At 39.2% G+C, this 24,049-nt stretch overlaps 2 protein-coding genes across 8 annotated transcripts in view; both read right to left on the bottom strand.

The window, feature by feature from the left end:
* The window catches only part of LOC144060258 (uncharacterized), a 30,804-nt gene extending 16,455 nt beyond the window's left edge, over positions 1–14,349 (bottom strand). The window contains exons 1-10 of one of the 5 annotated variants that reach the window (XM_077579611.1): positions 14,269–14,349; positions 13,314–13,505; positions 12,299–12,445; positions 10,801–10,992; positions 10,477–10,708; positions 5,831–5,944; positions 5,634–5,721; positions 4,007–4,094; positions 2,974–3,120; positions 15–522 (exon numbers count right to left, since the gene is read on the bottom strand). In XM_077579611.1, the coding sequence (XP_077435737.1) occupies positions 15–522; positions 2,974–3,120; positions 4,007–4,094; positions 5,634–5,721; positions 5,831–5,944; positions 10,477–10,708; positions 10,801–10,992; positions 12,299–12,445; positions 13,314–13,445 (1,648 nt within the window). In that variant the 5' untranslated portion in view covers positions 13,446–13,505; positions 14,269–14,349. The other 4 variants (XM_077579610.1, XM_077579613.1, XM_077579612.1 and 1 more) reach the window with 4 other exon arrangements.
* A 2,218-nt stretch (positions 14,350–16,567) lies between these two features.
* On the bottom strand, positions 16,568–23,263 carry znf148 (zinc finger protein 148). Of its 3 annotated transcripts, none has more exons than XM_077579617.1 (7): positions 23,155–23,263; positions 21,346–21,689; positions 20,539–20,664; positions 20,317–20,440; positions 20,139–20,222; positions 19,927–20,045; positions 16,568–18,937 (listed from the first exon to the last, which is right to left on the bottom strand). In XM_077579617.1, the coding sequence occupies exons 2-7, from the start codon at positions 21,664–21,666 to the stop codon at positions 17,336–17,338; spliced, it is 2,376 nt and encodes a 791-aa protein (XP_077435743.1). In that variant the 5' UTR covers positions 21,667–21,689; positions 23,155–23,263; the 3' UTR covers positions 16,568–17,335. The 3 variants fall into 3 exon arrangements, with proteins under 3 accessions (XP_077435743.1, XP_077435742.1, XP_077435741.1); XM_077579616.1 differs by lacking the exon at positions 23,155–23,263 and adding an exon at positions 22,419–22,556; XM_077579615.1 differs by lacking the exon at positions 23,155–23,263 and adding an exon at positions 22,176–22,406.
* Positions 23,264–24,049: the final 786 nt, after the last annotated feature.

The raw sequence follows: 24,049 nt of genomic DNA, 5'->3' as shown, positions 1-24,049 counted from the left end.
TACGTTTGAAGCACCTGTGCTATGAGGCCCAGAAGATGTTTCTGTTTTCCCAAATTCAGGAGCTTGCTCATCGGCAAACGCATTATTCTGCAGGTCCAAACCAAAACTGTCCATCAGCTTCTGCTTGGCCTCTTTGCTCGTGCCCCTCCCTTGTGAGGATTTCTCAGGTCCAGCGACTCCACTTGAGGCGGAGGGAAAGATCCGATCCATGTCCTTGGTGAACTCCATCAAAGTGCCCTTCCTCTGTGGACTTTCTCCTCCGCTGCCATAGTCAGGCGCACTGTTGTCAATCAGAGGTGTGGACATCTCTCTGGCGAATTTCTGTTGGCTGCCTTTGTCTTTGTTCTTCAACTGGAAGGCCATGACCACGCAGAAGTAGGAGTAGTCAATGAAGCTGTAAGTGAGCATGAAGTTGATGGTGACGATGGGCGCCAGCACGTTGACCTGGCCGATGAAAATGAAGGCCATGCTCAGCAGGCTGGTCAGGCAGATAGCCGCGACGGGGGTCTTGTTGGGGCCATTCTGTTGGACGGTTTTACAGACTGGTTACTCATGCTATAATTTAACCCTGGAGAACCAAAGAACCCCTTTTTTCTTTGAAAAATTATGAATTATACATTAAATGACTGCTATAAATTCACTGAACACCAAAATATATGTTTTTTCAATGTTTTTTTCAATTTATTGCCTAATTCAGGATTAGGGCGAAATTTCACCCTTTGGGAGTTAGGGGTATCATTTCGAAAAATCAGAATAACAAAAACTGTCAGTAAACTATTTAGAATTTAAGAAAATAATCAATCAAATACACAGCTACATTGAACAATATAATTTTTTTGTTTTATTTGTTGCATTTTAGCCATCTTGTCACCACCACTCTGGCTCATGTAAGTGCAATATTCATCCACTAGATGGCCCCATGCAGGGGTCAGAAGTGGCACTCTGGACTTTTGAAGTTAAATTTGTAAAACAAAAAAAAAAGAAGGTCTTTGTTATTTGAGTAGCAGAATTTATAGGGGCCAAATCTGACCCCGTGGGTTCTCCAGAGTTAAGACACCTTTGAGTAGTTGGGTATCGACAGATACTCTACCAAACAAATGATTAAATTGCAAAAACAAACATGATCATTGAAAATTCCAAATTACCAATAGATGTGAATGGTTCTCTTAACGTGCACTAGCTTGCTAAGCCTTCCTCGGGCCTATCGTTCGGTTACATGAGTGCCGCTGTGTGCTCTGGACCTCCGCCAGGAGCAGAGTCCAGCCTGTCGCCCTTCCTGCGTTTGTTCTGAACCTTTGATTTGGGCCAAGATGTCTCGGGCTTCAATCCAGCCAACTGAGAGAGGTCAGACACTGCTGCCAGTCTGAGGAAAAGTGGGGGTGGATGAGGTCGGGATGTCATCAGTGTGCGGTGTATGAGAAAGTGTAATGTTGCCGGTCCCTTCACTTTTATGAAGTGGAGTTTACGCTCTAAAAGTAGCAACTTTTTACTGAGATCATCCACCACTCCTTCCATACATTCAGGGTTAACACGCTTTTACCGTTTGCAGGGATTCTCACTGACATGTATCAGTATGTGTAGCTCAAGTGTTCATTTACTAGAAAATTCTGTGAATTATTTATTTTTATTTTTTGGGGGGGATCCAAAATGGTATAACAACAGGGGGCTTAATAAGAAACAAAAATGTTGTAAAAATAAAATACATTAATTAATGAATAAAATGATTCAATATGTTTCACATGCATTAATTAAAAGTACAATCAAAAGCAGTTATATATTTGGCTCATTGAGCCACTTTCAACAGTAAAAAGTTAATATTTTTTCCAGAATTAATTTGATAACATCATTATTTTTCTTGTACAATTAATATCTTTGAAAACATTTTTTTCTACTTGCTGTCGATTGAAGATGACATCACCTGTGTTGAGGAAGTAGGTAACGACCAATCGTGGCTCACCTGTTTTCTGGGTTTGGTCAGCAAACTGAGCCGTGATTGGTCGTTACCTCAGCACAGGTTAAGTTATCTTCAGTTGACAGCAAGTGGACATTTTTTATTTTTTTAAATGTATAAAGTGTTCATGAAAAATAATGGCGTTATCACATTCATTATGGACAAAATTTTAACTTTTTACTGCTGAAAATGGCTCAATGAGTCAAGTATCCCTTTAAGGTGATTTAAAAGCTCACTAAAATGACAAAAAGAGGGTACAGTGCAAGAGCAAGATTTTTGAAAACAGGATTTAAAAAATATTTTTGAAAGGCCTTTTGTTGCGGTGTTTTGAGTTGGGTCATGGGGTCATTGTGTTGTTATGGTCCGGTATTTGTGTCCCTGGCGATGATGATGTTGTCAGTACCTATGCAGTTGCTATGCTTCTGTATTTGTCACTCTTACTGTCACTTGTGATGATGATACTTTGTTATATAGGCCTTAATTCTGTCATATAGAATTGAGCAAGTGTTTTCTTTAAGGCCCACTGAATGCAGCCCTGCTCTCTGTTGATACTTTGTATTTTTGTTTATAAAGACTGTTTTTCAACTTCCGTGTCTTGTCTGCTTTTGGGTCCAAATTCCGCACCTTAATCCATGGTGAGGAAAAATAGCACTTTTTAACCTGGATTTAAAAACATTTACAATTAAATAGTATGTTTTGATTCTCATTCATATTTTTCACTCTGATAAAGGATACCGGCATTATACATAAGTGCAAAGATTTTTAAGGGTGATTTTTGGACGGTGGGTGGTTGGGTTCTTGTTATTCACGAGATTTTACGGTATTTAGGTATGCCTTAATTCTGACTCTAGTAGAGCCCGGTTATTTAAATCATAATCCAAACATGCTATATCATAATCAAATAGCTATTAGCACTTAAAGGTGAAGGGATATTGAGATGCAACAAGGCTTTGTAAAGAAATTCATTGTAAATGCCCAGACAATGCTTCATGGACAGTATAGCGGCCCTGGATCCAACCTACCCCTCTTCCCAGAAAGGCCAGTGCAGGGATAACCTTCTCTTGGGCAATGCACTGCAGGATCCTGGGCGCTCCATACAGGCCGCCCATGCAGGAAGCCAGGGAGGAGACGTAGAGGCCCAGCAGAAACAGGAAACCCACCAAGGAGACCTGAAGGAAGAGAGAAAACAAACAGAGGCTGGAAGAGGATGGGGTGGGGTGCGAGCTACACCCTGTTCAGTTCCGCTGTAGTCAGACCTTAAAAAAACAGCGAGCGCTGACCCCGGATGAACAAAGTCAAGGTTAATGAGTCAGTTTGGGATGGATTTAACTTTAGTCACTACCGAGACATGCGTTATGTCACGCAGTGTTTTGTTATTAATACACTGATTGCATGCTTTTGCAATACACCGAATTTGGTTGTGAGGCTCATTTACAGAAGACACGCCCAAATGCATCTGTAGAACAGTCCTTGATGAAGATGGACAAAAAATGTAACTGAAAAAAGAGGATTTGCATATATAAGGGAGTTAAAAATAAATAAATAAATAAATAAATAAAAATATTACAAACAAAAAACATTATATAGCTGGACAGATAAAAGACATACACTTTATATATATATGAGACAATTAAAAAACAACAACTTCAATAGACATATTGGGCCAAAAACACTAAAATTGACATGAAGTGATGACATATTTTTATAAATAAATAAATAAATAATTTCATGTATTATTCTAAGTGCAAAAAAAAAAGTAAGCCATCTAAGGAAAATTATGTCACAGAAGTTGAGAAAATGGTGCTAGACAAAGAGGTTACAGTGTACAAAATGAAACCTCAGGGGAAAATCTCAAGTGACAGATGGTGTAAACGGAGGCTTTCAGACTGAGTCCGTTTATTTTACAGTGGTTTTCATACTAAGTAGTCCAATTTTGTATTTTCGAACATGGTTTAGGTCTAAAATACAAAGTCAACTATCTGGTCGCGTTCATGATAACATCGAGGTTTCTGGTTAAATAGAAACTTTCACATCGCTGCTTTGTAAGGAAGTTACCTTTTCTGCTATCAGGAAGTCACAGCGCAGAGCTTCTCTGGTACAAATGGCACCGAGGAGGAAGACAAAGACCAGATACAGGAACCACCTGCGGGTCACCAACAGGGCACCACCCCCAAAAAATGTTTCATATCGTAAGAACTGTGCAATGACACTTGGGTTTTTCAAAAAGGCAAAAAGTGGTTTGGGTTTGTTCTCCAATGATGCTTTTTTTTTTTGGGGGGGGGGGGGGGCATCACCACTCTTTGTGATCTTACCTCATGACACAACATGTGTGCCCATGTGAGTGGAGTATGCGTTTCAAAACATATCACGAGTAAAAGTTGTAAAAAGTGATATGAATGAGAATTCCTTTCAGCAATAGTCACATGCTGCTAAAAGTGAGGACCAAAAATTGAAATATATTTGCTAAACAGCACAAAATCAGCATGCTAACTGACTCGTGTTGCAAAGTGAAGGTTCATCATGTGCTCATAAAGTGCTAACATTAGCCAAAAATGTCCACCCTGTGACCTGTCATTGTCCATCCTTTCAGCAAGCTCACGTTCTGTTCGCATGTACATTGTCTGATTGCAGTAAATTTTTATGTTGTTGGTTTTTTTTTTAAAAGGGGAAGTCAACCCCCCCAAAAAATTACTGACAATAATATGGTCTGTGCAGCCCCACTAGCCTAAATACGGTATTTTGATAATATTATATTAGTGGAGTCCAGCAGTTTGGATCAACATCAGAATGCGACCATTTTGCCACTTGCTGTCGCATGAAAATGACATCACAGTTGCTCAGTTCTCAGGTAACCAATCACAGCTCAGCTTCAGAAAACAGGTGAGCTGTGATTGGTCGTTGCCTGAGCCCTGAGTAACTCTGATGTCATCTTCAGTCGACAGCAATTGTCAAAATGGCCGCCCCCTGAGATGGATAAAAAACGTCTGGATTTTGCTTTACAACTCATATTCCACAAATGTAAAAGTAACCACAATGTTATGTTTAGACTAGTGAGGTCACATATAACAAACATATTATTGTCAAGAAATGTTTAAGGTTGACTTCCCCTTTAAGTTCAACTACAGTACATTTCTAATGCATTGTAAACAAAATTCAATGGAAAATCTCCTTTTTGGGGGGGGGGGGGGTTGTTGTAACTCTAACTCATTCACTGCCATCGACAGCTATAGACGTCGAAAATTCATTTGAACTATTTCTATTAGTTTAACATTTTTTTCCACTTTTGGAATATGAGTTTGGAGTATGAAAACCTAGAAAAAAATTATTGTACATTTAGAAGAGATATAAAATTAATCGTGAGTTAACTATTGAAGTCATGTGATTAATTACAAATACGCCCTTAATTTTTAATAATCTATTCCTTTTTAAGATTATTTAAAAAAAAATGTCTAGGTTTTTATACTCTTGTTAACAAAAGTGGAAAAGAATGTTAAACTAATAAAAATAGTTAAAATAAATTTTTGACGTTTATAGGCGTCACTGGCAGTGAATGAGCTAAAAAGCACCTTATTGTGATAGACTAACAACAGTAAACAATTCTGGGGGAATTTTTTTTTTTTTTTTTTTACATTTATGCATTTTCCAATCTTCATGTGTGCAGGCAAGTGTGTGTTTCTCATACGAGGTGAAGACTGCTGCCAGCGTTCCCAACGGGATGTTGTGTTCGGCCCGCTGCAGGTCTGAGCTCATGTTGAAACCTGACATAACACCTACATACACACGCACACACACACACACACACACACACACACACACACACACACACACACGGGAATGTAAACGACTGTTGTCCTTTGATCAACCAGCCGGCACACCCACCTGTAGCAGCGGGGAAGAAGACCCCGAAGACTGTGAAGAAATTTTCTCCTGGCGTGTAATCGGGCAGCGCGTTGCGGCTGAGCAGACCAACAGAATAACCGACGAACCCGTGCGCTAAAAGAGGACAACAGAAAGGCCGTCATTATGGAAGCTCACGCTACGAGGACCAGTTTTTCTGCGCCAGGGCAACAGTTTTAACCTCTGACCCCAATAATAATAATAATTGTAAACACTTGTAATAGTGGTTAGCATTTGCATGCCACCAGTCCAGTGCAGTCAAAAATGATATTTGGTGGAGAGGAACACTTGCACAGGTGTAACTCAAAATCATCAATTAAGGAAATATTCCATTAAGACATGAAACATGTTTTTCCTGACCTACCACACAATATTTTCCTCAACTACTATTTATGCACGGATCTTTTGTGACTGGTAGTGTGCACTCAACGGAAATGTGTATTGATTTGACTTTTGACCTCAACTGCATCAGCTACTTTGTGTTTATTGCACTTTAAAAACAGTTGGGTCAAAAATAACCCAACTATGGGTCAAAAATGTACCGATCCTCTACTTTGAGTCAAGAAATGGGTCTTTCAGAATAAAACAACTCATAAATATTGGGTCATTTTGTATAAAACACCACAGAAAGTTGGGTGCAATTGACCAATAAGGTGGTTCGGTCCATTTTTGATCCATAATTGGGTTACTTTTGACCCAACTGTTTTTAGAGTGTTCAAAAGAGGGGTTCTTGATTGTATTGTATAGAAATAACCCATTAACCCGTGGGCAGTATTTTATTTTGAAATGGCTTGGTCAGAACCAACAAAAAGCCGAAAACGGGCCACAATAACGCCTAGGGGTTAAAATGGATCTACATGAAAAGCACAATATAAAACCACGCTCACCAAAACGTGTATTTAATTTCAAACTATTACACAGGAACAGATTGCTCTGCATTGCTGGAGGCCTTTTATTGACTCTGAAGTGCTTGGCCAACACCGGACATTTCCCTCTTGATTATCTTGCTCTGGGAAAGAATGTGTTCTCTCAGATTAATGACATGTTTATCCGAAAGGAAGTAACCGCCCTTTTCAGAAGCTGCGCAGCTTCCAAGTTTGAACAAAAAAAAAAAGAAAAAAAAAAGGGAGACGGCATGAACGTGTTTTTTTTCCCTTTTGTTGCAAAAGGACAACACAAAACAGCTGGAAATAGAGGTTAGAAAGTGCAAGTAACCCAGAACAGGAATTTCAGGAGGACATGAAAAGGGACTACAGTACAAAACCCAAGCAAGCCACAATGTCCCAATGTGAAGCCACCCTCTATGCAAACAATCAGAATCTGCAAAATCTAACACAGTCAGTGTTCAGTACACGTTAACACCCATCTGCCTTTATTGTATTTAAACTGTGAACTGGGAAAATAAACTCTGAATCTTCCAATAGCGATGTTCCTCAATTTCAACAAGGGATAGACCAATAATCGGCCTGGCCGATATTGGGCATTTTGACGAATATCTGTATCGGCCTTTTTAAATAATCTGACAGACCATAAAAGTTCAATCTAAAACCATTTTAGGGAACTATTTACTCAGGGAATTATTTATTTAAATTTTTCAGTTAACTTTATAAGAGATGCGGCTGACCCTGGGAACCTTCGGAACCTTTTGTTTTTGTTCGACATTAAAACAAAGAAATGTGAACGTTTAAGATTTTAAGTATTTTTAAATATTAAAAAAAAAATACTGTAGAAAGCTTTGGTATTTATTTGTTTAAGTTTTCATTTAACTTTTTTAAGACCTATGGATAACATTGGGAGCTCCATGAACATTGTGTTATAAATTTAAAATGAAGTCAGTTTTCTAAGATTTAAAAAAAAAAAAAAAAGAAATAGACATTTTGGAAAGTCTGATAAATTGATCAATAGACACACTTTAAGACATTACAACAAAATCAAGATTGCCATTTTGACGCCAATATTTTTATTTTATTTGATTTTTTACTGAAAATGAATATCAGCTCCAAATATCGGTTATTGGTTCTCCTTGACTACTAATAATCGGCATCTGTATCGGCCCTGAAAAAAAAAGAAAGAAGATCTATCTCTAATTTCAACCCTGCATACTGTGGATAGATGTTATTCTGTTTCCAGATTAATCTGATTTAGTTTTACAGGTGCCTTTCTTATATCCTTCTCATAGAAACAATTCTTAAAACATCTCGCTTACATGTTTCATTATCCGCCCACAAGCATCACACAAATCCCATTTTTACCAGCCACTAACACTATGTGCTATTTTTAGAACTGGGGACAACCTGGTGTTGAGGATTAGTTTGCATGTTTCTTTCATTACAAATCCAATTTAATAAAAAAAAGTCTTAATTTTTGAACAATCAAAGTTCATTATCAACTCTTATTTTGTCATCATGTGACTTGAATCATGGCGGTTCAAGGCTCTTGTTCTGGCGGTCAATTAAGACAGGAAAGTCCATACTGTGAGGAGGAAGATTATATAAGAAGAGAACGGGGGCTCCTCTCTGTGTTCGGCATTCCTCTTGACACACTGGAATGCAGATTATATGCGTCTGAGGCCTCTCCCTCTGCCTGACCTCTTGGTCGCCCACATTCACCCGCATCATCGGGCTGCGGGGTTACAGCGGTGAGGCAGGTCCCACTGAGATGACTGGCAGCTGCACATTAGCGAGGAGCAGTGAGCCGCTTTCTTTCTTTGTCATTTTGAAAATATGTGGGTGAGTCTGGTTAACACCCTTAAAGCCGTGGCCCTAAAACCGCAATATAGCTTCCTTCAGGGAAAACGTTTTCAACCACACGGAACGGCTTTGCTTGCATCACAATGAGTGTTGTGGTCAAACTTGATGTGGTTGTGGTTGCGCACACAATAACTTGGCAGTACGGGTGCGCTCAAACAGTCAACATGAATTACTATCGAGAAACCTTCCTCCCGTCGGGTATGACGAAGCCCCGATATTATATTCAAACATTTCTAAAGATGAATAACGTTTAACCACAGTTGATATAAGCAAGTAAATGAACTTTTAACTCCGGTTTGGATTTCAGCACAAACTGAGTATGACGCATATCAAAGTAATCAAGGGACCCCAAATATTGAGACAAAAACTTCACTGCCAAATTGCCTCAACTCATTCTCGGAAGCAAAATTGACTAAAACCAACCACGTCACAAATAGGCCTGTGCATAAACATAGAAGTTTTGATATAATTTGCCTCAGTTACGGTGACCGCAGAGGTTTGTCCTTCTTCAGGATGTGGCTGAGTGTTCAGTGAGTGCATTCTAATCTGGGCAGTTCCAGCCAGCTAAGGGACCTGCTGGCCACTTGCCAAATATGAGGTCACAATAACATGCAGCCCTTAACTGGAAAAACCTGGACATGAGATTATTTTAGGTAGTAGTTCAGCATTAGGATACATAAACTGCAAAATTAGGTTTAAAATGTGCTTACCATATACATATTTTTTTTTTTTACAATTTTCTTTTTTTTTTTTTTAGTTCAGATAGAAATAATACCTTTCTCTTCCTACTGGACAGGACATGGATAATCAGAACAGGAAATTCTATTTCCTGTCAGCCTGCTCCAAAACAGAACCAACTAAAACAAAAATCTTTGTTTTATTTTTAAAATTCCAAATATCTCAAATTGGATATGAAAAATGAAACGTTGTTAAAAGAACATAAATTAACATTCATGGTAAAATGTTTGTTTTTTTAATTTATGATCGTGAACAGTGGCTTTATTAAGTGGTAGTATAGCGACACCTGCTGGTCAACACAGGTATTACAAGCTAAACAGTGAGACGCTCTGGAACCCCTAAAAAGCAGGGCTTATTATAATTTTGGAATTTTCATTAGTTAGTTTTAATTTCGTTTTGAGTTTTGCTTTTTTTAATTTAGTTTTCATTAGTTTTCAGGGCGACTGTTAGTTTTCATTTCATATTTTTCGTTTAAGTATTAGCTTTCTTTCTTTATTTTTATATTTTTTAATGTGTATTACTTGTGTCCAAGACTTAATAAATAACATGGAAAAATGAAAAAAGTAATGCACTCCTTACCTATGCGTTTTGGCTGAATAATATAAAAAAGCAGGCAAGGTGAGCCATTGGAGCCAAAAGTCAAAAACGCTAAATTGTCAGGACGACGACGTCATCTGAAGGTGCTTTTCTATTGGCTGCAGATAGATGATGTCATTTCCGTCGTCCGTTTTCCGGTTAATATTGAAATATACTTGAATCACATTTAAAATCAACCCCAAATGCTCATGTATTAATTTAATTACCAAAGACAAGAAAGGACATTTTCACTATAATTATAGTTTTAGCTAGTTTTGTCTATGTAAAATGTAGTTTCAGTTTTTTTTAAGCATTTCGTTAACGTTTTTTTTTAATTTATTCATTTTTGTTTCGCTTATTTCGTTAGTTTTAGTTAATTAAAATAACCTTGCTCAAAAGTAATTAAAATAACTTGTTAGAACAGGAAAAAGCACAAATATTGAAAAGCATCCAACTGATGAATAAAAACTTTAAAAAACACATCTTGGAAAATCTGAGTTTATCAACTATAATCCTGTGGTACCTTCTACTGTTCCTGCCCAAGTCACATGCCTGTTGCCTTACCTGGGTCAAGGTGCGTGAAAGTGCCAATGACAAAATCCAAAGTGGAGACGGCCAGCACCGCCAACAACAGCAGTTGGAGTCGCACAATCCACTTGACACCTGCCAGGTTGATTCCAAGCAGGGCAAGCAGTACTGCAGCAGACATGCCTCGCACCGCCCACTGGCTGCGAAGCGCCAGCAGCTGTGCCACTGACTCAGAAAAGCCAGTGATGTACATAGCGCTGGCGACACACTGCAGCAGAATCACTGGTCAGATATGCTTAAATGTGGATAATGGATTTACGTGACCAGAATTTAAAAAATAAAATCCAATTTGATACGCACTTGTCCAAACACATAGAGGAGGCCCATAGTGCCCCCCACCCTGCCTCCAAGGACTGTGGAGATCATGGAGTACACACCTCCGCTTCCTACCCCACAGTACTCACACACTCCAATCCCAGACATGACTGTCACCAAAGCAAACAGAACCACCATGGAGACCAGGAGCATCCCGAGTAAGACACCTGTGTTGCCCTTGAAGATAGGAAACATACCCAAGGGTTTTATTAACTCTTTGACTGCCAGACGTTTTCAGAAAAGGGATGCCGTGGGTGCCAGCCAATTTAAGCATTTTTGACTGATCTTTCAAGGTCCACAGAATATTATGTGTTTGGACTATGGAAACACACATACAGATGCTCCCCAACTTACGAACGCGTTACGTTCCGAGCGATCGTTCGTAAGGTGAATTTGTTCGTAAGTTGCTTCAGTGCTATATTTTGTATTATAATTTATGTTTAAAGAGAATACGTACAGTACTGTACTACGTATGTTAGAGAGAGAGAGCGAGAGACACACACAGTATGTACATGTACGTAATAAGATAAATAAAATGAAGTTTAACTTACTTTTGGAAGATGTACTCGATGCTTAAGGATTTGATGGAGGAGGAGGAGGAGGAAGAGGAGGATTTTATATCATGAGAGGTTCTTCGTCGTCGCTGGAATGGGCTTCAAAAGTTACTTCCTCCTCCGTAACTTCAATGTAGGAAGAAGTTGAGGGTCGCGGAGAAGAAGATGAGGGTTGATGAGTATCTTCCTTGGAGGATTTACTAGAAACTGGCCGAAAGAAGCGATCTAACGACGATTGCACAGTTTTCTTCTTTTTTTCATCATAAATGATGCGGTAGCACTGTATGGCATCATTCAATTGATTTGCAACCTTTGTGCAACGTTCAATATTTGGGTCTTGCTGCTCGAAGAGTGCGATGGCTTTATCTATGAGCGACAGGCGTTTCTTCTTCTTCCTCCTCCTCGACACGTTGCTGAGCCTCCAATGCTGGGTGAGCTCTCACAGCGCCAAGCGTCGGTATTAGCGGCGGAAAGAAGCACTACAGTACTCGGAAAAAGGTGCGCAATAAAAAATCTAACTTACAGCATCTCTTTCCGAACATTTTTTGACATGCGCGCATGCGCGCAGACATGTTCGTATGTACCGTTGTTCGTAACTCGAATGTTCGTAAGTAGGGGAGCGTCTGTACTACCAAATGAAAGATTGGACTCTTTCTACCTTATTCCGTTTTTCAGTAATCAACAATAGAAAATGGTTAGTTTCACCTCTGTTTTGAAAAAAAAAAACGTCTTTTAACGTTTTTGGCACTCCTCCATAGGATTTTACTAAACGTTATTTAACGTTTTTGGCAGTCAAAGAGTTAACTTACTTTTACTAATTTAGGTAAAACTTGAAGCATTGGAACAGGACACTTCCTGATGAAAAACAATGGACACGTTTTTTGTTTTTTTTTGTACTTTGAAGACAGAGAATGTACTTATGTACTCACCACTAAGTAGCCAGTACGCAGGAACAAGACAACACCAAAGATGTTAATCATACACGTGGTGAAGACGCCATCCCAGGTACCAAAAAGAATCGGCTCCCACACAAACAGTTTGATTCTCCACCATGGCTGACTGGACTGCTGAGAGCCCTGGACAAGAGAAACATCATAAATAAAACATGCAACTGCAGACCAAGATGTGTATTTAAAATATGTCTTTAAGGTGATTTTATCTTTACGTAACTTAAGTCTAAACCTCTTAAACCTTTTATTTTGCCTTCAGGCAGGTGTCTAACATAGGAAAAAGGAAATGCCAACATTGGCTACTGCCACGTCGAAGCCAAGTGTATTTGCGCAAGGGGCGATGTCTTTTGATAAAACAAAGGAAAGCAAATGTCGATTTACAAGTAAAACCTTTCTATCCTCTGTGATAAAACTGTGCATGTTTGCCTTGACTACTTTTTAGATTTAACTATGATGAACGTCATGTATAGTAACAATTTACCAGATACACCGTAAGCACATGTTCTTATTTTCTGTGAAACTCCTCAGCTATTTTCAAAAAAAAAAAATCCACTTTTCATAAAATTTGGTCATATTTCTTTACTGTCTCTGAAATACCACTAAATACCAAACCATGGCTAATATAATACTGGTTCCAATGAAATATATTAAAGTGAAAATATATCAAAAATAATATAAAAATATATATTAAAGTAAATCGCAAGTTACAGAGAGCCTTAATAAACTATTAAAGACATTCATTTTTAAGAGTAATGTTGCTAGATGAGTTTGAAATTATATTAAAGTGATCTGAGATCAATACGTGTGGTACACCGCATAATATTTACTGTTTGAAGTAGGCCTACTATTCAAATACAGTCAGCTATTATAAACAATTTTAGTGGGACTATTTCTGGTTTGTGATTACCTGTATTCACTCTCTTTTCTTTCTTTCAAAAAAGAGAAAACTGACCCATGGATGTTAATAACATCAAATTGGAGCAGTCTAACTTACCTGTGCATCTTCATGGAACAGATCTTGCTCATGATGGTTTGTGTTGGTTGAATTCCCCCCCTTCAGGAGAACTGCTCCATCTCTGTCCTGATCACAGGTGTGCACTGTCCATCCCACTGCTAATGACTCCATTCTAACCTACAGTTATACAGGTACGAACAGACAGGGTCCGAGGTAAGAAGGCCCATGAAGCTGTAAGTAAGTAAATAAATACATAAATAAATAAATAAATACTGGGTGATGAATAAGCAAAGGTGAATGCTATTAAATAATAATATACTAATGTATGCGTTTTAATTTTGTTGTTGTTGAAATGGACCAATATCAGTTGTCACTCGGGGCCCGCCCTATTACCCACCAGCCAGCAACAGCTTTTTAAGTGGCCCTAAGAGGGGGGATTCCCGACACGTTGTTGTTGCTATTGACTGCTGCGCCGCATACAATCATTTACCCAAAAAATAATACTTGTTTGAGGGTGGAAAAAAACGTTTGTGCTTTCATGTGAATCTTGCAAACTTACAAGAAAAGGCCCCCCTATAAAAAGGACCGCTAATAGTACAGCTATGCTAACAACCTGCTTGACATGCTAACTAGAACACAATTAAGTTAGCATGGCAACATTGGCGGTTTAAAAAAAAAAAATCTTGTCTTGTTTATTGATAGCTGTGATAGTAACTTTTATATTCAATAATTACTAACGTTTACTATTCAACAAGTTGAATTCATAACAAAATAGCAAAACATATAATTTAGCAATGTGAGAGAGAACATAGTTTACCCTATTTTAAATAACCTACCTGTCATAAAATATAATTAGTCCATGCTGCGGTTAAAATGACTTAAAACGTCAAACGTTTCCATGGTCCGAGCGTGTGTTAAATAAAAGCCACCGAAAATGAGTGACGACGAGCAAGCAGACTGCAGCAGGTGTGCAGCTGGACTGAACGTTGCTTACTTTGTTTGCAGGGTGGTGCTGCTTTGCACAACGATCCTATGTTGGCTTTGGCACCAATAAATCTACTAGCTAAGGTTTGCCAATGACCACAGCTGAAAGGGGGCACGTACATGTCTGTGGTCTTATCTTTTTCCCAAAAGGAAAAAAAAGGCCATGGGATATTTTTTTTATAAGGAGGGTAAATTTCAACAGAAACTAGAAAACAAAAAACATAAATATCAACGCCACGAACTCCAATTTATTTTTTGGGAAACATTTTATTCATGACACAACAATCAGGAGAACAACTTAATCAGATTGTTTACAAATCATCATATATTGCAAAATTCTAACAGTATGGGGTTACTTGATTGAAATTAAATCCGCTACTATTAAAGCTTCACGCCATTCTTTAAAATAGTTCACTTGATCCAACAACTTTGTGACCATGCAAATAATAATTTTTCATTCACTACTTCCCACAGTGAAGCATAAGTTATGAGAAGATGCCACATTAACATGTCAGACTCAGATTCACATTGAAATAAGATGACACAAACCACTTTTAGAGACAACTGAGTGTATAGTGAGTGCATATGATATACCATACATATCAGTGCCTTCAATTTCATGGTTCAAAAATAGTATATATTTCTTGTTTTCATTTAAAAAGACATAACCCAGATGTGTGTGTTTTTTATATACAGAACTGGTAGTTTTCACTAGCTTATACAAGGACACTTATGGCCAAAAAGGGGGGGGGGGGTGTACACATAGTGCTGCTTTTTTACTTCAGGAAACTCAAACAACTGCATTTTTATTTGCTTGAATTTAAAATTGTCCATAAACAATTCAAGTTGATTTGTTATTATTTTTTATAGCAAGTACAAGAATTATTCATCTCCATTGTGCTTAAAAGTGTCTTACAAAGGCCATTTACAACCACAAAATTTAAAGCAGATTTTAGTGACATTTTTCTTTTATGGGGGGGGGGAAGGAGAGCGTACAGTAAAAGCCATCATCATGTCCGATCCACTGCATTAAATTACAAGAACAATCGAAATTCACCTCATCCTGTCATCGTCACATTTACAGAAAATAATTCCTCTGAAATCATGATTACATCCTTTATATACAAATCTCATAAGGAATTGTCAAATCTAATGATGTTGGGGGGCGGGGGGGGGGGGGGGTGGTATGCCTCTAGAAACAAACAATAAGTCTTGCACAAGCCATCTCTCTAGCAACACATAGCTATAAGGGTACTCAGAACAAAAAAAATATACAATGTATTTACATGATATACACGTATAAAAGGGAATGTTAAAGGAAAAATACATTATTTGATGATTATTATTGGTGCCGCCTCTCCCTGATTGTCAATGGAACTTAACATGATGGCGTAAAAGGTCAGTGTTTAACACAATAGCACCTTAAGCATCACTTTGCAACCCCTCAACAACCATTTAGAGGGCAAGTCACTCAACCATTTGAATTAAAATCATACGGTGTCGGCCAAGTCTTGTCTCAATAGACTTGTATACGTTGCCTTATATTTAACCTCAACATAAGGGGTTTCCATCACATGGTTGTTTCCCCACACAGAATAATTGTCTCCATTTCAAATAGTTCACAAAAACAGAATCCAAATTACATGATTTTTGGACACTATGATACAAAGTACTACATTCTTTTTGTAGTGAAAAATGTGCAAATTGTGCATAAGTCAAGCACAATCCTTTTAAGTCATTTCACTACAAATTACTTTTTACGAAGAGTGGGCAAACCACATGACATTGAATTTGTGTGGGAGTAAGGGACTTCTGTATTCGCTTTGATGCATCCTTGTAATTGGCAAACGACAATAACAGGGATGTGATTTGACCAAAGTGAAATTATCTGAAAATTTAGCCGGGGGTCTGGGGGCCGCTGGCACCCAGCTAAGGTCCAGGTCCAGTTAAGTACTTTCAATGCACTCACATGACAAAGAAATAGACAAAACAACAGCATAAATTTTCAATGTATATTGAACTATCCCATATAAAATGGCAGTTTTAGTCAACTCAAAATCAGTCACATTCAAAAACATTGGACTGCCTTTGCTTTTAAAAACTATCACTGAGAATATCATCATATCTAACTAATGTGATTACTAAATTAACACATAAATAATGTTGAAGAGTTCAAATTTCATGAACAAATAATTGTATCATGACCAAATGAAAAGTAACTCATATTAGAGCATACCACGAATGTCTTTGTTATAGCAGAAGATGTTATCTGTCGGAGTCATGTGCATACACAATGAACTACCAAAAAAAAAAAAAAAAAAAAAAAAAAAAAAAAACAGATTTTTTTTTTTTGGGGGGGAGATAAAAAAAAAGCGGAATTCCGCTAATTAGCGGAAAAATCACATCCCTGTAATAAGAAACGTATGGATGGGCTACATACTGCGTTTTCGCGTGAAATTCAACCTGTCGATAGAAAAATGCAACAAGATTCCAGATTGGACGCCTAATCCTTTCAATCCTGTCAAATGTTTTCCCATTCAGTCGCACATCATGACGCATGCATTTCAGGTAAAGGTAAAGTGTCGACATAAAGAATCATTTACAGTATTATAGCAATGGTGTCATCTCAGGAGGCAACTAGTGAGCAGTTGTACAGCTGGATAAAAAAAAAAAAAAAAAGTGAACGTTTTATCTTCACCTTTTTTAATCAATGATCAACTAGGGGAGGTAGCTAAAAAGCAAAAAAACAAGACTGTTTTTAAGTGTGTGTAAGCAAAAGTGACAAAAACATAAATATGTATACCAATATGGCATTTATTTATTTATTTTTACTTTCATATTATGCTTTCATCACCTAATCTCTTAATGCAAATCCAAATATTTTTAAAGGGGAATTGCCAATTTTTCCATATTCACTGTAACATTAAAATGTTTTTTTTTTAAGTGTTTTTTTTCCCCCTCACCAAAATGTCTAAAGAAAAGATATAATTGCAATGAGAATGTGCTTTGGCAAAGCAGGTGAAATGGGATAAAGTGCTGCAGAAATTATTAACGTCGGAATCGCACCACACTTCTCTTCAACCAAAGGTTTCGCTTGATGAAACATCTGGGGACGAGTTCAATTGGGACCTGGTCTCAGTGACTCGAACTAAAGGAAACTCGGAAAAGTCTGTGCTGTGCCCCCGAAGACTTACTTGTCCATTGGCGCCTGTAAACTGCGAAGACGAACCAGATCTCGAGGTCTGGAATTGAGACTTGAAATTTGGATCAAAGGTGCTAATCTGCTGAAATGTCTGCAGTATCGCTTGGGAGGAGTCCGACTTTTTGGGGGGCGTCACCTGTTCCAGGAAGTCCTCATCAGAGGGGGACACCGTCGAAGGGGGAGTGGTTTCGTCACCTGAAAATGAAAACGAGTGCTGGGAGTCCCCGACCAGTAGTCCGAAGTGAGGTTTCTCGATAGTGGATCTCAACGGGGAGCTGGTCCCTGATTTGAACCTACTTGGCGACGGAAACTGTTTCTCGGTGGAGAACAGCGGCTGCCCCGCCAAGGTTGGGTTTTCCGTCACCAAGCTGAGGCTCTGGCTCGTCAGGTAGCTGTCGTTCTGGCTGGTCCTCTCCAACGCTTGCTGGAGAAATTTGGAATATTCTTGCAGGAGGCTGGCCTTCTCCGTCGACGGCTGAGCCGGAGCGCCGGCGGCGCCGAGGCTCTCCGCGGGGCTGCTGTCCGAAACGTCTGAGGAGTTAATGGATATGCTTGAGGTAACCTCCGTATCGGCCACACTGAAGGAGATTTCTGATTGGCCGTTAGCTTTGTTGGAGTAGTGGTCCAACAGAGTCTGAAGAACCTCATCCGGCAACACGTTCCTGTCATGAATAGCCTTAATCTCCGCGGGAGGTTCCAAGATGGTGGCTGGGACCGTTTCGTCGATGACCGTTTGCGTGACGGTCGGCTGAGAGGAGACGCCGCTCGTGCTCAGGCTGTAATCGCGACTGCTGTTCGCCACGGCCGCTTGAAGGTAACGTTTCTTCTTGAGGAACTGCATGGCGTCGTCGTAGTTTGTGTTGCTGGCAGCAGGCTTGGCGGGAGTTTCCGCCGATTCCGTGTTGCTCACTTCATCTAAAAGACTTTGCTTGTCTACGATTTCAAAGGTGTAATGTGTGACTTTGTTGTTTTCCTCGAATGACGACAGAGTGGCCAGGCAAGGAGCTTGCTCACCCGATTGTTTAAATCTCCTCTTGGACACTTTCTTCAGGACTAGTTTCGGGGTCGCCGCCTGCCCTGGTGACGCGTCTTCATCTCGGTGTTGGCTGGTGGTTTCTTCCGGAAGCTCCATCGAGTATTCCCCAATCACATACTCGTGTTTGATTTTGGAGGAGACGGCAAAGAGAGGCAGACTTTCACTTTTATGTAGTCTCTCTTCCTCTTTCACTTCCGTTTCTTTCACAGCGGCAGCGAGCTCCTCGGCTTGGCCCGTCGTGGACGAGCAAGAGCTGTCGGATTTGTCCGCACACTTTTGTCGCTTCTTCTTGGGTAATGCGCACTCTTTGGTGAGAAAGGGGCTTAAGGCATCTGCTTCGTGCAGCGATCCACTTTTACTGGCAGCCTTGTTGCTCTTTCTCTCTCGGTTTTCGTGGCACATTCTTCTGTGCTTTAAGACACGGTCAGTTCTGGAGAAATACTGTGGATGATAAAAAAAAAATTAAATAAATACAAATGATATTGTAGCTATGAAAAGTAAAGGATGATTGAAATTCAAACATAATATTGACATTGTACTTCTTCAAATACTGGCATGGTTAATATTTAAGTGAGGTTTTCAATATTCAAGGGAGGTCCTCATTATTACTATACTGGGGAACAATTTTGGAGGGAGAAAAGACATGCTTCCATTTTTTTTTTTTTTTTTTTTAAATACGTCAAGTTTTTTTTTTAAATGTCTTAATAATTTTACGATTTTTTTCTGTTCAACCCCCATCATCATGGGACGGGTGACGTGGGAAATCACTAGGAGGGTGCTGCGAGGAATTATCCAATTACATATAATTGGTCTGATTTTTTTATTTATTTATTTTTTTAAATCAAAAACATCATTGTTCAACTAGCTATGCCATGGATCTATAGTGACAGGGGAAACAATTACATGTAGGCACAATTAATCTATGTTTTCACCTGTTGAAAATAAGATAATCACCATTTCAGTTTTCTGGATGACATTTTTGTTTGTTGTTGTTCCATGACATCTTTTACTAAAGGCTGGGAAACAAAAGAATAAAGCTTAGCCCTTTTTAAAGGGGAAGTCAGTCCCCCCCCCAAAAAAAAATATTGACAATAATATGTTCTATACAGCCCCATTAGTCTAAATACAGTATTCTGGTTAATATTGCGCAAGTGGAATATGAGTTAAGTAGCACAATCAAGCAGTTTAATCAATATCAGAAGGCGGCCATTTTGCCAAATCAGGGTTTACCATACTGAAAGGCCTTGTGGGGACATTGCCAGAGTAAAAGGTGATAACAGCAACCTTGGCATGCAGCCAACACACGAAGAGACTATTAGAGGCGCAGCCCACTATTTGAGGAGATAAAAGTAATCTGATCCATAACCTCTTTTGTCCCTAATTCTCATCATACATTTTACTACCACAATGAAAGCAGCCACAAAAGTAACCTGGTGACAGTAGTCGCACTGGTAGGGCTTCTCCCCGCTGTGTGTCCGTTTGTGTCTCTCCATGTGATACTTCTGGATGAACTTCATACCGCACTCATCGCAGCGGAAAGGCTTCTCACCTGAGTATTAAAAATATACACAACAAAAAAAATCTGCTATGACCTACTTAGGTCATAAACGCCAAAGAAAGATATTTAGGTGGAAACACTCACCGGTGTGGATTTTCTCATGTCTCTGGAGAAGGTATTTCTGAATGAAGCGCATGTCACACTGGCTGCACTGAAATGGTTTCTCGCCTGTCATTTGAGGAAAACAATAGAAGAGTTTATTTCTTTTGTACACTAGTTATAATTCCATTTTTTCCCTTCACATATTCTCTTATTTATATACCTGTGTGAATGAAGACATGCCTCTGTAGATGGTAGTTTGTTCTGAACGCTGCATTGCAGTGAATACAAACATGGCACTTGGGGCTTTGGATGCCAAATGAACCGTCCTCATTAATACTTAAAATCTAGAACAACAAAATAAATCATAAAATACATCAACGGCTTTTGCCATATAAACGTACATGGCTAACAGATAGCTGTCGCTTTTCTGCCTCATTGTTACCTTTGCTGGTGAACGCTGTTTTCTTTTCTTCTTCTTGGGACACACTATCAGGTCCTTGACTCCTTTTTTGTCCTTCTTCATCTGGAGTGGCTGCTCAGTCAGTTTTAATTCTTGCTTAATGCTCAGCTGTTACAGAAGGAGTACAGACAACGAGGACATTCCGTTCATGAAGTTGCCTGACAAGCCAGCGAGTTCTCATGAACAATTCAGAGGAGCAACGGCAAATGGGTTCATTCAAGCCCCTGCAGGAGCTGTGGTTAACATTGCTAATTTTCTGGTTAACATATGCGCAGTATACACGCGTTCTATTGACTTCTGTAATGAAATTTCCGAGATGGAGTCACATGAGGATGAATGTGAATATTTTTAGATACTGCGAATGGCTGATAAGAAAGCATTGCAGCTGGAGGACATGTGTGTATTTACATAATGTTCTTCATTTTCAATTTATAGAGAATGACTTGGTGCGGTCTCAGCATGTGAATTTAAAGTGTTTCAAATCCAAAAATGAACCAAACAGAAATTACTAAATAGTTTGACAGAAGTTTCTTTTGAAGGGATGCTACAACCTTTTGTCCATGCAGTTTACACCTGACTGTAATACCAGCCATTCATGAAATGTAGTTTTCAAGCCTTACAAAAAGCACCTGAATGCATGAGGGTGTTTGAAATAAGAACAGTGGTTCATTCAGATACTGTGAATCACACAATGGTCCTCCAAAAGGTTCCTAGTTCTTGCGCCCACTTCGACGCAGTGCTGTATATCATTGACATATTTCCCAACACTATTAACCAGCATGAACTCACAGGCAAGCAGGGCAACTTATGGGTGAGCTTCAGGGGGAAGTGCACCCCCACCTCTGCTCCTCCCTCTTCGTCACCTCCTCCACTGTTCTTGGACATCTCCTGCATCATCAGCTGCTCGGGAGGTACCAGGTCGTGAGTCACCAGCGAGTTGACGGTCAAGTTCTCGTCTTCATCCTCGTCGTCATCATCTTCTGCCAACAACGGGTGGTCTGCCAGGGATCGTTCCCCGAGCGTCATCACCAGCCCGACTCTCCCTCCGCCGTCTCTCCCGCCGCTGCTGCACTTGAACAGCATGCCTTCCAACTTGTCCTCAGTGTTCATCTTACATAGAGTAGCTCCGGACTCTGTGGGAACAAGAGACATGAGGTAACAGTGTGTTGCAATGAAAGTCAAATATTTGCTCTGCAGATTATAATGTCAATGGATCCATCCATTTTCTATAGCACTTGTCCTCATTAGGGTCACTTGTGAGCCGCCTCCTATACCAGCCAAGTTTAGATGAAAGCAAACGTGCAAAACCCACGCAAAGAGGTCGAAGCCCAGATTCAAACTCAGAAATTCTAAACTGTGAAGCAGATGTTCCGGCAACTGTAGGTATTTCATACTAAAATGTTTCCCCCAAGAGAGTTACACCACGCATCCATCCATCCGTGACGTGTAGATCCTCATACACATATAAACTTATGTAACAGGTCAACGATTAGCGTGTAATATCTCACAAACTGTTCTCCACAACAAGAACTACTTCATATCACTGAAATTATATTATTTAGTTTTTGCCAATCAACATGCGACGCCACATTACATAAGTTATGCAAACATGGACTTACGATTGAAATAAAACCTTGAGTATTCCGTGCAAGTGGGTAATTGCATGTTTCAAAAAGCGCTGACAACACGAGTTGGTCAGACACTTAGTCATTTCAACATTCCGCTTGTTTTGACGTTTCTAAAACGAGACACAACCAATGCTAACTAACGAGCCATCAATCTTAAACAGTTCGCGTTTGCTAAGTTAGCTCATGGGGACTCTTCCGAGACGTTTGACAACAATGCAACGAGTAAAGACTGACCCGGGTGACAAAATAACAAACGGCTACTTGAGTGCATGTGTGCTTCCAGTCTCTGTGTTGTCAATGTAAAGTGGGTTAGGCTGAATAGGTTGGCTTAGATGGCTAGTTAGCTATGCTTGTCAACGCCGTACAGCAACATTTAGAACACCGCCGCGGAAACACTGACTGAACTTTCAAAATTAAAGTGATTCACGACTGAAAATGTGAACAATATTGGTTATTTGAAATTATTTAATTTTATTTGACACTCTATTTTATATAATAAAGCAATTTATATTCAAATATAAAATATTAGATGGTGTTTCTTTAAAGTAAATCACGACTAAACTTTAATTTTGAAGGGTGTGCCCGGAAAACGCTCACTGATGTTGACGCTAATAGCCAGGCCTGCTTCAGGCGAGTTGGCTAGCTGCTAGCAAGTTACAAGATGGTTTAATGTCAACGGTGCTTATATTCATGGGCGTCGTTTCTCTACACATGCAACAATCAACCGCTAAAATTAGCTTATTTGTAACGCCCGATGAACAACATCCCCTCGTATTATTGACAACATCTGTCAATAGGTGCGCTTCACCGGAGCGCTCGTAGCACCTTACGTTAGCTCACTTCGCTCAATAGGCCCCATATTCAGTACTCGGTTACTAGTCAAACTCGATAACTAGCTAGCTCGCGGAAGCTCACACGATTCCGCAAGTGTCAGTTGGCACATAAAATGATATTCAAACTCTCATCTTACCTGCAACTCGCGCTTTAGGCCCGCTTAGCTGTCATGATTGCCTTGCAAGACTACAGTGTACTCAGTGTACGGAATAATCAAATATCTCACGTTTCATGGACACCTGAAAATATGGAATTGTCGCCACCGGGTGGCTAGAATGTGTTAGTGTGCTGAACAACGTGATTCTAATTACTGTTGTGTTTTATTTCAACACTTTCTACTTGCTCACTAATCATGTTTTCAGGTGTTCACTCATTCGCTTGGGCAGTAAGATAATGTATATGGTGTTGATATACTGTTTATATGCAGGCAATAGCAAATACTTTGTGCCATTTATAACCCATGCTTAAGATGTGTAGGCTATATAATGATACATGAATACACTATATCCATTTTACTTATGTTGGAAGATGAATGGTTCTCAAACTTTTTACACCAACTAAAAAAACGTATTTATTCAACTGTCTACCATTATAATAACCAACAACAACAAAATTAGTTGGCCTAAAAATGATACAGAGCTTTTAATTCCAAAATTATATTATTTATATTTGTAAGCCACTATATTATTGATTTTATTGTTTTGAATTATGTGATTCTAATGTGTACCACTAGAGAGAGCCCGTGTACCACCATAGATATTCAGACCAAACTTTGAGAATAACCATTCGTAATTTTTCTGGTTTTATATTTGCAACGTGTTGCGTACAATATATTTGAAAGGTTAAAGAATGGTGTTATAAAGGTTAAAAGCTGCTTAGGAGATACAGTATTATTTTTACAGATTGCTGTGTCACATGCTCAAAACGAAGGTGCTGATTGGATGATGAGCAGACCTGCCTGACATCGATTGCTGTTCCTTAAGTACCCGGATGTCTGTCACAGCTAATTTGAATCTGAATAAACTGAAAGT

This window comes from Vanacampus margaritifer, chromosome 11 (genome assembly GCF_051991255.1).
Source record: "Vanacampus margaritifer isolate UIUO_Vmar chromosome 11, RoL_Vmar_1.0, whole genome shotgun sequence".
NCBI classification, from domain to species: Eukaryota; Metazoa; Chordata; class Actinopteri; order Syngnathiformes; family Syngnathidae; genus Vanacampus; species Vanacampus margaritifer.
The sequence above is the reverse complement of the archived record's forward strand: the minus strand, read 5'-3'. Positions and strand labels throughout refer to the sequence as shown.

Bases quoted from the DNA above. Each gene is read 5' to 3' on its own strand.
- znf148 (XM_077579615.1), bottom strand. From the start codon at position 22,221: ATGCAATTACCCACTTGCACGGAATACTCAAGGTTTTATTTCAATC. The intron at 20,223-20,316 runs GTATATAAATAA...CTCAAATGACAG, and splicing joins GCATGTCTTCATTCACACAG to GCGAGAAACCATTTCAGTGC. The intron at 18,938-19,926 runs GTTACTTTTGTG...TATCATCCACAG, and splicing joins AGTGCGACTACTGTCACCAG to TATTTCTCCAGAACTGACCG.